The 13,410-nt window shown below is 34.0% G+C and overlaps 1 protein-coding gene across 5 annotated transcripts in view; it reads right to left on the bottom strand.

Annotated features, from left to right (window-relative positions):
- The window catches only part of LOC129235177 (uncharacterized), a 193,223-nt gene that overhangs the window by 41,207 nt on the left and 138,606 nt on the right, over window positions 1-13,410 (bottom strand). For all 5 annotated transcript variants that reach the window (XM_054868866.1, XM_054868867.1, XM_054868868.1 and 2 more), the window contains one exon: window positions 11,838-11,930. In XM_054868866.1, coding sequence (XP_054724841.1) covers window positions 11,838-11,930 — 93 coding nt within the window. The remainder of the gene's footprint in view (window positions 1-11,837; window positions 11,931-13,410) is intronic.

Here is a 13,410-nt window from a genome sequence, read left to right as displayed (position 1 = left end):
CCAATAAAAGCAAGAATAAGAAGCAGACTTTCTAAAAGTTCAGTATTGTTAAAAATTAGGTATATCTTGTTTTTAGTCGTTTGATTAATGCCTTTGAATAGTCTCTTCATACTTAAGTGCACATTCTAATAATGACTCATTGTGTTAAGCCTGTAAAAAGTTAACTGCATTTAGTTTTTAATATCGTTTGCACTTCAATGCTGGAAATGCTACTTTCTTTTTATGTGTTTACTTTTACGGAGTGGCAATGGACATTTTTACCGACAAAGAGCAGATTGTTTGCACACCGACAAGGAGGCGAAAAGTTTTCAAGACGTTTTTTAAGAAAGATTCAAGCAGGATCTTAATGAAAAGATATGTTTAAATGAGGGTTGATATTAAAAACGAAGCTGGCACATTTTATAAAAATAAACTACAGGGCTGAAACTGAATTCCGCTACGAAAAATGATTGCTTTAGTAGCCTGAAATATGAGAAAGTCTCCAAAATAGTCGCCAGAAAATAGTTTCTAAAATAATCTCTAATTTAAAAAAAAAGGTTACAGGTCATCTTATGCAATGATTCTTCAGTAAGTAGACAAATCTTGACTGCGTGATATGTAAGCGGGAATACTCCCAGTTGGGGCTAGACCTAGAGCCCCTATAACTATAGGGGCCTTAGCTAGACCTATACCCGGGTGAAATTATCCGAAAATCCCCCCTCAGAGAAAAAGAGCTCAAGGTGAGCATTCAGTTCTCAATCATGAAGAGCATTTATTTGGGCTGTGTGTGGGGGAGGGGGGAGATAGAGAGAGACTGTCGTTTGACATTCTTAAAACACATAATTATTATACACAATATAGCTAAAAAAAGTTTTTTAGAATGTCAATAAATCTATCAATTTCAACCTAAAACGCAGGTGCGAATTTCCGGGTATTACATAAATGGAAAGCAAAAAAAAAAAAAAAAAAAAAAGAAGAAGGAGAGAGAGAAAGTAAAATTATAAAGAAAATGCAAGCAGAGAAGAAATCATAATCCTAAATGGCTATGGTCATTACATTTAACCTTTGATAAAATAAATTGACTGCTTTCGAAAACCAACCAAGCGTGAGTCAACTCGCCATTTTCCCCTCACAGGACCAGGTAAACAAGTCACAGCCAATAAGCTTCTTAATTGACCATCAGATCAAATTTCTTTTTTTAAAGCAGCGATTCTATTGGACTAAGCGCTCGATGCTGTCGTGACCTGGTTACGGTTTCCTTCGTTTCGTTCTTGAACGTAGCAGACGACTGCTTTCTAAACTCTTTTTATTCTATTTATTAGTTTTATTCTTTTTTGTGACAGCAGCTGGTCGCTAGACATGGGCATAAAAGGCACGGGATACTGATTCGCTAACTCCAAATAACTGAAGCGTTGTTGAAACGCCGGACTGGTTAGTTAAGGGTAATTCTTGCGAAACCTTCCTAGCAACTGTGTCCGACGTTAATGAAAAAGAAATCTACCAGATTCAATAAAATTAAGTGAAACTTAAAATGAGCCATGCAAAAATAGTTGCAAACGTGAAGAGTTCAAATTTCGAGAACTACTTGATTGCGTGTGTCCCCGACTTTTCATTAACAGAAAAATTTCCAGGTATCGAGCCATTGATATGTATATTCTGTTTCACTTTTGAAATTTCCATATTTATAGTAGTATTTAAATATTCACCAAAGAAATAAAAGCACATTTAAAAATCGCAATGTCAGTAGTTGAACAAAGAAAAAAATTTAAATCAAACCAACGAAGACAGTAACTTTTAATAAAGTTACGAAAGACAGTTTATCAACATTTTTTTTAAATGCAAATATACATATTCATAATGAAACAAAATAACAATAATAAGAAGAAGAAACAAGCAAAAAGAAAACGAAATGAAAGAAAAGAATGAAAGGAGCAATACCTAACATCCTAACAATGAGATGTATAGGTTTTAAAATTGCATAAATATTAATTAATTAAAAAAGAACAATTGATATTGTTACCTGAAATAGTAATATTATAAAACAGTCTCATTGAAAAAAAAAATTCTGTCTTTTCCTCAGGAATTAAAAATTTATCCAACCTTTTTTTCCACAATTAAAAATATCCCTGGTTTTTCCACGTGGCTAGAAATCCTGGTATAAATTTGAAATCAGTTGCATTTCTCTGAACTATATAAATTAAACATTAAGCTACACTTAGAAGAGTAAAAAACAACTCCAAAAAAAGCATAAAATTGGGGGGGGGGGGGGGGAACCTCCATCCACAAATAAAAGGCACAAATGCGGCAGTGAGAAGCAATAAGGGATGCAATTGCAAAAATATAAAATTTGGAGATAACAAATACAAGTGATAGGTGAACCTTTCTCTTGCTTTGGGTACTAGATAGTACTAGAAGTTGTGGCAGGTTGCTGCTATACAGAATGATTTACAAAAACTTTTCAATAAAAGTCTACCTAGGACCGGAACTTTAAACGCATTTTACTCAAAACATGAAAATGTCCACTCCCTTTATTTCTCTCACGGTCTCAAATGTAAAATTTTATTTCCGTGTTTCGAGGCTACATTCTCAAAAGTGGATCTGTGTGTATAATAATGAGAAAAATCATTCTTTGTCATTTTCGAGTTTCGAATTAATAGGTATAATGCCAAGATTAGCGACAAAGAGTCAAATCACATTTCACAAGCGCTTACGTACATCATCTTTCACCGGCGACAATAGTAGCACATCTCAAAAATGTGAAAAAAAAAATAGTGTAATTAGTCATAATTTAACGTTTCTTCTTGCTACATAACTCGCAGAAAGGTACTTTATGGGTGCGTGGTGGCATATACAGACGATGTAATCAAAGGTGAAAAATCATTAATTTGTCATAATTTAGAAGAAAATGTTCGGCGTCATCATCATCATCGTCTTCAAAGATTAGTCTAAAAGCATGCCCCGACATCTTGGTAAGCCAAAGCTTTCTAGACACATTTCTTTATTTTCAAAATCTAATTGTACACTATTAATTTAGGCTACAAAAACCACAGTACACATAACATTGTAAATATTTTTCACGAATTGTAGTATTTAAGGGTAAATCAGTTAAAAGTAATGTTGCATAAAACCTTGATTTTTTTTTTGCAAAGTACAGTTTTTTTTTCCTTTTTTTTCGCTGGCAACATCCAAACTTGTGCAACGCTAATGACCGAAGTCGTTTCTTGAACGTTTGGTTCATCTATGCAACTTGAGGTCTTGATTCTAATCATGCGGAACAATATAAAAACATACAAAAGAAATACACATCTATATGATACGGAAATGATCTGCCGGAGGAGGGGGAGGGGTGAGATGAATTGAGGTTAAATATAGAAAAGTAAAGTCTGCATACAGAAGTAACACATGCAAGAAAACGTCAACCAAGCGCAAAGAAAAAAGAATAAATCTTTGAAATCGTTTGAAAAGTCATCGTTAGCAGAACGTTTTTCATGATGACTGGGACACTTATGGTATAATCAAGGTTGTGAAACGCATGCGAAAGGAAATTGCGAATAAACTTGCATTTTAGGTAAATTTCAGTGAGTCCTGAAATAGTCTTCTACAGAGGTTGTTCAATAAATATGCCTTGACGTGTTAACATACTTGAATGCATTCGAAGACAAGTATAATTGAGTAATTTTTAATCAGAAAGAGATGAAAAATTTCATGAGTTGATGTGGATGAAGGTGCATTTCTATTTTTTGGAGGGGAAAAAATCAAACATAATGCCAAAACATCACTAATTACGTTCTTCGCCCGCAAAGACTGCGTCCTTCAAAAAATGGGATTTACAAATTACCAACGTACTTGCAAGAAGTTATAAGTATCGATGTAAATTATTTCTTACCTAAATACAGTTAATTGTCTTAAGAACTGCAACATGTTTTCTGTGTAAAGATAACAGCCAATTGGGTAGCGAGCGCACTGCGGATCAGTAAAAACTTCATATTTGGAACATTACTTATATTTCATTTTACATTAACTTCAATATTCGAAACTGCTGTCCTAATATTCAATTCAAAATGCAAAACATCGTTGTTTTTATATATTGCTCACAATCCATTTGCACGGGTATATGATATTTTTATGCATATAGAGTAACGGCACCAGTAACAGACAAGGGTCCAGTAACAGACAGTCGTGATTTTAGATTTAAATAAGAATTTTAGGCGGGAAAAACTGATGTCGCTGCGACCCATGAATACGGTGCAACCATCTAGTGTTAATTTTATGAGCCAGTTTGTATTTACAACAGAGTGGAAGGCTATGAACAGTCATCACGAGGTCTGCCGGTGTTTCATGTTTATTTGAATTTAACAATGTTTTAGATCAAAAAATTAAGAACTTTTGCACATTTTGAAGAGAAAAAGGGAATTCTGTCTATTACTCATCCTTTCCTCATCATATCTGTTACTGGGTATCATCAGAATTGTCGGTGTCTGTTACCGGAGGTCGGACATTTTTTTTGCGAAATTGAGCAAATAAAAACAGAATTAACTAATTTAGGGGATCCAGAAGCAGCCAAAAGTTAGATGAGATGTAGCTGCATGATGAGAGAAAAATAGTTTAAAAAGTCTAAATACATCAAAAGGTTTAAGAAAACTGAGTTAACCAGAGAGATATGTCTTAAGCATGTCTGTTACTGGTGCCATTTTACCCTATTGCACTTTATTCTTAGAATTTCAAACTGTGAGCTTTAATTTCCATAAACATTAGTACAAGTAACCATTAGGGGTGTCATATAATATGAAGTATCAGATGTCTAAGAAATACTTTTTAAATACAGGGGTTGCGGGGGGGGGGTTGATTTTTACGGTCGGGGATACGCCGATGAGAGGTCACGACAGGGTCACCGTGATCCCCAAAAAATACCTCTTGTTCGGCAAATTTTGTCTGATGATTCGGGGTGGGGGGGGGGGGGGGGGGCGCAAGACGTATGAGAACGCACTCTCTGAAAAAAAAAAAAACCTTTGTTAAAATTAAAAAAAAATCCCTATGAGGGGCGAGCGGGGGTCGCATTTATAAATCTCGCTAAGAGACGCACCGAAGTCTACGTACGCTACTGGGAGATACTATTGCAATACTGCATTTTTTGTTTAATTTTAATGATGCCTTTTAATGTCTCTTTTCATACTTTTATTTATTGTGTGAATACTCGTATTTTATCATGCAGTAAAATTCGACGTTTCATTCCGTTAATTGTTATTTTCTCCTTCCCAAATATTCTATTTTAGAGCTGGGTTCTCCTGATTCAGTGAATAAAGTGCAAATATATGCGTAAAAACAGGGTTTGAAAATATGATATTTTCGGAAAAATCCGATATTTTGATATATATCGGATATTTTGATATATGTCCGATATTTTCAATTAGCACAAACTAAAGTCTTTAAAATAGTAAATGCATCCTCAAATCACTTTATTTTCTTATATTATAATTACAATATGTAGACTTAAAATTAATGTTTCTTTCATGATTTATATATAATATTTCATTTCACATTTCCATTAACTTTAATGGAGTTATTTTAGCATTAGCTGTTTTACTCATTTTTCTTCTGTTAGCTACTTTAACAGATTTTGACTCAGAAATATGTAATATGCATTAGTTGGTGTACAGTCATAAGACATTTTCTTCTTTTCTGAGCAATGTTTGATACTTAATTAGGAACTTTTAATATGAATTAAAATTGTTACATTACTAATTTATGAATATAAAATACACAAGTAAAAAAGGAATATAAACTACTTTGTTACATTTATGATGTATAATACATCATTAAGATATAATACAAACCTTTTTGGTTATTTTTAAATAATAAATGAGCAATATTACTATGATTAATATACTTTTTGTATTGAAAATATACTTGAAAAAAAATATCGAAAATATCAAAATATCATGATATTTTCAAAATAAATATCGAATATATATCGTGATATATATTATGATCTATATCGATTGATATATATCGGCGAACCCTGCGTAAAAATTCCTCATTTATGCAAATGGAGTGAACACTATTTATTTCAAATTTCATTTATTTTACATTTATCATTATTAACTTATTTTTGCCTTTTAAAGTTGTTTAAAAATACAATCCGAAAAATACTATCTTTTACACCAATCATATAACATCTAGAGAGAATTTTAGAATCGTTCTGCATCCTTTTTGTAATCCATCGAGTTCCGGGACAGTCAACCTTTTGAAGCAAAAGCATCCCTAATAGCTCGGAGAGTACACATTTGCAGAGAGCGTTTTCAGCAAGGCTATAATCAAATGGTAAGTAAAATACAGATTAATGTGGAAGCTCAAAACCGAAACGTTGGCTATTAATCGAAACCGACAGCGTATCCTATGCGTAAGAGAAAATGTTTATCTGCAATATATTTTCAACAAAAGCATTGAAAGAAAATTTTAGCATCAGAACTCGACCGTGAAAAAAACCATTGTTTAATCAAATTGTTCACAAAAAGTTTTCATGCTCTATTTACAAAAAAAAAAAAAAAAAAAAAGGTGCAAACACATTTGTCATATCGTGTGCCCTTTTACTGGATTATTGCCTTCTGAGCTTTTCCATTCACCGGAAGCCGTACAAAAAGATTTTCGGAACTTTTACGGTTTGTTGGAAATACACATCGTCACCTAGTAGAAAAAAGTTTTCTGTTCCTGGAGGAATTTTCTAACACGACAGCCGCTAAATTAAAACATGGCCTTCTCAGTAGCGAATACAGACTATTATTTTAGGGGTGGGGGTCATGCTAATGAATGTCCCCCCTCCCTCCCGAACGAACCTACAGTTTTGAGCACGAAATATTTCTTAAAATGCTTGGATGTCAATAAAAAGCACAAAAGCAGTCAAGATTAGGGTTTCTAATAGGCATAAACGTTGCAAATTAATTTCATAATAAAAGAAGAAATTTCAAAATTTTTTTTAAAAAAATTATTAATGAATTGAGAAGACAACTGATATCATTTACATTTTATTCAAATAGTGTTTGAACACAATGTGGGCAGATGCCATTGTAGGTTGGGGGGGGGGGGGGTCATGACCCTATCCCCTTGTATCCGCCACTGGGCTTTTTAAAGGGTAATTGTACTCTGTGAAGTAAACAATCGCCGATACCAAAAATTTCAATTTAAATTAGTTCTTCGGCGCAGGAATTTTTAAGGTCAAATTTTGAGAGAGACATAAGTAATTTATTTTTTAAATCGGACAAAACAGCGAACACGCAGCTTTATCTAAACTAACTGTACGCTAATGAGTCTCTACGAATCTAGGTGCCCCAGCGGGTCCCCAGGTACAGATCTTGACGACCGCCCCCCGAAGGGGATTACTAGGGCTGAAACCAAACAATTCTGGCTGTCGGGTAGTGAGTATAGACTTACCACCGTTGCGGACGGGGGATAAAACTGTGCCCAGTACTCTACTCCGTAGTATTTAAAGGGGGAAGGGGGGGGTGCATCGCTCGTTCTTGGATGAATGGGCACCTCTGAGAGAGGTATGATCAAGTTGCTGAGCCTCCTAGAATTTTAATATTTCCGAGTTCGAGTCCGATTTTTTTGCACCAAAATCAGTCCGACTCCGACTTTACAAACCAGGCAAAGTTGCGGTCTCGAAGGGAAAATAACCGACTTCGACTCTTTTACCCCAAAACCAGCCCGAGCTCGGTTATTGCATTTACCACACAAAAATATTTTATTTCTACACGTTGTAATGATGGAGTTTCGCACAGGAAGAGAGTGACACTTGGGCTTTTAAAGATAAGGAAAAGGATATATCACGTCAGCCGCCGGACAAAGGAGAAAAGTTTTCCAGATATGAACACACACTAAAGTTCAGTGGCCAGCCAGGGCGAAAAAAGGATATCGTGGTTGAGCAGCGAGGAGGGGAAGTATGCATCCTGTGGCAGAGATATGGATCGGATACACATTTCGCTACACACCGCTTCCTCGAAGTTGGAGTCATAGACGCTAATTTGGAAGGCATCGTCTTTACTTAGCTTCTTTGAGACCTGATTAGGATATCCTTGGTATGATGTGACTTTACCGCTGCCCGATGAATAATGAGGTTATGCTGATGGGCAGTTCTGCAGGGGGGTTCTTCGTTCGAAATATTTGTTTCGATGTAGTAAAAATAATGCAAATTTAGCGTAAATTGGTTTCAGATCTGTTTGTTTTGAAAATTAAAGCTACCTATCTAAAAGTAATCTAAATTGACCACTGACCTTTTTTGGCCGAACAAAAATCCGCCAACCATAGCATTCACCTATAAAAATAAGTTCCTTATTACTGTCCCCCCCCTTTTGCCCCTTACCCCCAACGAGAGAGCTGGGGCACAAAATTTCGAGACCTGAAGCTCTTGACAGTGGCATACGTAACTATTTTTTTTTTTCAACTGCATTAAAAGAGACAGTTACTTAAATTAGCTTAAATTCACAGAGTACATTAATGAAGCATTAAAAAACTTTTTAAACCTTGTATGAAGTAAAACCCGTTAAAACACTTGAAATACTTCTCATTTACTTTACACTTAAGAGTGAATACTTGAAATGTTCTGAAGTTGTTTTCATAAATTACTAGACAAAATCTCGTGTTCAAAAAAAGAAAAAAAAAAAAAAAAAGACACCTACTTCATTATAGCATTCCATAGCAAAAGCTATGCATACTTTTAAAGCTCATTTGAAATATGAATTTTCAAACAATTGTGGAAGAATATTTGAAATTTTGAGATTTATAAACTTTGAAACATATTGCAAATGTCTATTTAAATATTTCGTAGTATTTTATCAACATTTTACATTAATTTAATTCTTTTGAAATCATCTGATGAAAACCATGATTTCATTAGCACAATCAAATTTTATCTTCTGGGAAGGGGTCATACAAAACCTTATCTGAATATAAACTACCATATTAAGATTACCAATACGCCAAAGGCTCGAGGGATGATATAGCAGTGATTCCCAACCTGGGAGCAATCGTCCGCAAGTGGGGGGTTTGGCTTCTCAAGGGGGAGATAGTTTCGTGAGGGTTACTGTACAGAGAAAAACAGTAAAGTTAAAAAAGCAAGCGAATATCGAAATTGAAAACGAATCCGATCATTCAGAGTTTGGAGCCTCGAATTTCAAAAAGAAAATAATAAGCGTTCAGTAACTTTCTCTTCTTCCCTTAGTGAACTTAATCAAGACCTAAGGGTAAGCAATCGGCACGTTTGATAGTCACAAAGCGAATATTGATCGTAAAAAACTGATTCAGTTTACTACCCTGAAAAAATATTCAGTGGCAGATAACGAGATTCTCGGACTTCCTAAGATAAAATCCTAATTTTTAATATCATCAAGACCAGTTAAAAACTGACGTGGAATCAAGATTTAAAGACTCGGCCTAGTTAGAAATTCGGGATTTTTGAGATTTTCTTTTGAAGCTGTGAATATAAGCTTGATAACATTTTGCAGACAGAATTCAAAAATCATTTTCAAGCATTACGGTTACGACTTATGGGCCCTTACCCAAACTGGAAAAAAACTGAACCCTCCTCATGCCGTTCCGTCAACATCAGTTGAAAGCGAATTTAGTTATGTCGTTTAGCTTCTCCGTAACAAATAGGTTGGAAATTTGCTTCAAAGGAGCTAGAATTGTTCACCTATATCAATTTCAAGAGGAAAGAAATCAATGTTTATAAATGGAAAACCCCCTTAGTCCCCCTTAATCACTGGAGTAAAAGGAAACACTCCCGGGATAAATGTAAATATTTTGTCGAATGATTTCATTCGACAAAAATCAGTCACCAAGTCAAATTTGTCTTACCCAGTTACTCTCACAGAGAGTATTCAGAGTCTTTTGAGACACAATACACAGAATTCCATCTCAATTCATCCGAAGGAAAGGGAAGGATCTAAAGTGTTGAAGCATTAAAATTCTGATTTTCATTTACCCTAAATGACCCTATATAAAATATGTAGTGTTCAGTATCAGATCTACGATTTTTTCGATTCGCGGTAAATCTTGCAACTGCTGCCTCTCTACCCATCTACATCTTCCCTCACAGGGGTGCCCATCCCTCCCCCCTCAAAATTTTCTCAACCCCCTTTCTCTTTTTGTTTTTTTATCTCTCTTTTTCTTTTTTATTTGTTTATTTATTTATTTGTTTTTAATTACTATCATTTTATTAGAAAAGTTCTGTGCTACGCCAATGACATACACACAAACACACTAACTAAATAAATAAATGATTTAAAACATAGCCATAATAAAACTAAATAAAACAAAATAGTTTAAATTAAAAAAAATAGTTAATAAATTAAAAAGTCCCCAAAAAATTTTGATGGTGCAACTTGTGCCATAATCCCCCCCCCCCCCCCTCTCCCGTGGGCATCCATGTTCCCTCAAATTTTTGTATCGAGTTCTAACGAAAGAAAACCCACACAATTTGGGTAAATTTGCCACCCCGGCTCCGGGGCAAAGGTCCCGGCTTCCCCCCTCCCCTCGATCCGGCACTGACAGTGTTGCGAAAGTTAAAAAGAAAAGTTATTTTGTCCTCTTACGATCAAGAGGTTCAATGAAAAGTACAGCAGGATTTTTTAAAAATAAGTCCTACGCAGCGACGGAGGAAGGGACATGGGTTAACCCCACCAGAACCTTTTGGTTTTGTTTTAAGCTATTTATGCTGTTTATCCTAGTACCTACATTGAAAGACTTAAAAAGTAACTCCGCACTATCCCGGAGAAAACATGATCTGTGATTATGTTTCAAGAAAATTGTGCAAAAATCATTTAGCAAATTATAAATTTGAAAAAAAAAAAGGAAAATAATGTAATACTTAAAACTATAATTATTATTTTGCACAAGTTAAAAAAACGAAAATTAATTTTTAAGTGTCCAAAACTAAAAGAATATTTTTTACAGTATGTATACTAAAGACATAATTAAAAAAAGAAAGAAAGAAACAGCAAAAAAAGCAGCGGCATATCAGTTGATCGAGTTTTTTCGCTACTCGATTTACGTTCTTCACATTTACGCGCCAAAATGCTAAACATCACATGTGGCAACCCTGCTCCCCACTCCTCAGCTTCTCCGCCAGATGAAAAAAAGTCCCAACGTACATTGACATTTTCATTCAAAAAAACGATTTTACTATTCGTTTTCGTGTATAAATATGTTCTAATGAGTTGAAATGAAGTGAAATTCAAAAACAAAATATTATTTGAAACTTACTAAACTCATTTATCAATACAGTTTTAAAGTACTTTCAGAAAATGAAAATAATTACTCAATTTATGGAGCAGTAATTTTTTGACACATTCTGTGTAAACTGGATCCCGATAATAAACACCCTAGAAGCTATTAACCTTAATTTATGGACAGCGAAGGCCAAACGGAACATTGGTTTTTAAATCGCTGAATAATGGCATAAAAAGCAGCAGAATACGAAACACTTGACTCATTGTGACGCTGAAAAAAAAAAAGAAAAATACAAAGAAAAAAATCTTTTTTCTCTTCGCCAGTTTTGAACAAGCAATTTTTCTTTTTGTTTGAAATTCCAACTGTATTATAGTGTCGTGCGACATCTATTTTGCATCTACATTGCTAATATTATCTAAAAGATGGCAGCACATACTAAGATGCTTATTATAAATGTTTTGCATACTTTGTATGCAATTTTCTGACACTTGTGCAAAAAGTAAATCTAAAATGACCTTTCACAAAAAAAAAAAAAAACCACAGGCTTTCTGAAAATTAAACTTATAATCATGTTAGATATTATAAAAATTTCTGATAAAAGAAAATTTACGAAGAAGAATTTAAAAGAATCCTACCTTTCATATCTGTGGCGCCATCTATCGCTTCGATTTTTCTTAAAATCACACCCTCATCCAAAGACAAATCGGATTTAAGAGATAAACTGTCCTCTGTAAATAATTTAAACGAATAAGTGCTGAACTTTACCACTTTTTTAACGACTTCAGATCATATAAAACTCATTTTTAGGATTTACTGCATTCAATTAAAAATCAGAAGAAAAAAAAAAAAAAAAAAAGCTTTTGCAACAACGGAATATGAAATTGAAATTGCAATAAAAATCTAAAAGTATACTGTGCGTTAAATACATTTGAATATTTAATGCTAAATCTTGAAAAGTAATTAATCCGAATAACAGTTACACATTATTAATTTGCCATTTTCTTTCTTTAGACATTAAAAGGAGCAGAAAAAATAAAATTTAATGATAAAAATTTTATATAAAACTATCGTTCGAATAATGCGCCGTTAGCCAGTAGCGCAACCAGAAAAAAAAAACATTGGGTGGGGGATATGGTTAGATTCGGTCATTTTCTGTGGTCAAAAAAAGAAAAATATGTGTTTCGGATAGGGGTTGATTTATTGCGATCTCCTCCCCATACGCCACTGGTTGTTAACTGTATTTTACGCGTAAAAATTTAATTTTGACGACCACGATTTTATACACCAGTCAATTTTTTTTTTTTTTTTGCATCTAGATGTATGCCATCTATTTTCGCACTTTTTTTTTTGTCACAAAAATTTAAATCTGCTCTCTATCCTTTAGAACTCGCGCCAAAGTGACCAAAAACTCATGTTAGAATTTTTTTTTCACGCCACCTATTTCTCTTAATAAATAAATAAATGTTTTAAAGTTGAAAATGTGTCATTAACTTTTTATTTTAAACACTATACGTGACACGAAATTAAATTTGCTGAAATAAATAAAATATTTGATGATACAAAAAAAAAAAAAAAAAAATCTTCATAGTGTGAGTATTTTGCTCACGGCGCTAATTCTGAAGTTGTGACAATTTTTCTTATAGTTTACCCTCTAGTGCAGTAGGTGATTCCTAAACTTTTCCGATTCATGGCACCCTTTGAAGAATTAGAATTTTCTCAAGGCAGCCTAGTCTATCAAAATGGCATAGCTATGGCAGTGGTGGAGGGGGCGGTTCGCCCGGGGCGGCACTTTTTTGGGGGTGGCAGTTTCACACTTTTGATACGAAAAAATTCAATGCATTTTCCCAATAAGGAAATAAGACTTTTCATCTATTACTGGAGGCAAAAAGAAAAGTTCCTTGAATTGTAAAGTTTTGGTACGACTATGATAATAAAATTACTCTAATACAAAACATATCTTTTCTTGCGTCTCCGCACTCTATTCTTTGTTTTTTCTCTCTCTTCATCTGGATCTACAGACTGAGGGAGGCTGCAGTGTAAAATCAAGGGACGAAAGATTTTTTTTTTCACTGTAAATGTTAACTATAGGGGAGAAAACAATAAATTTCATAACCTTTCGTTACATGATGAATCTGCCACTCAATGTTAAGAAAGTTCATTGGAAACCACCTTATTATTTAAAAAAAAAAAAAAAAAAAAAAAAAACTT

The sequence above is a fragment of the Uloborus diversus genome, chromosome 2 (assembly GCF_026930045.1).
Source record: "Uloborus diversus isolate 005 chromosome 2, Udiv.v.3.1, whole genome shotgun sequence".
Lineage (NCBI taxonomy): Eukaryota > Metazoa > Arthropoda > Arachnida > Araneae > Uloboridae > Uloborus > Uloborus diversus.
The sequence above is the reverse complement of the archived record's forward strand: the minus strand, read 5'-3'. Positions and strand labels throughout refer to the sequence as shown.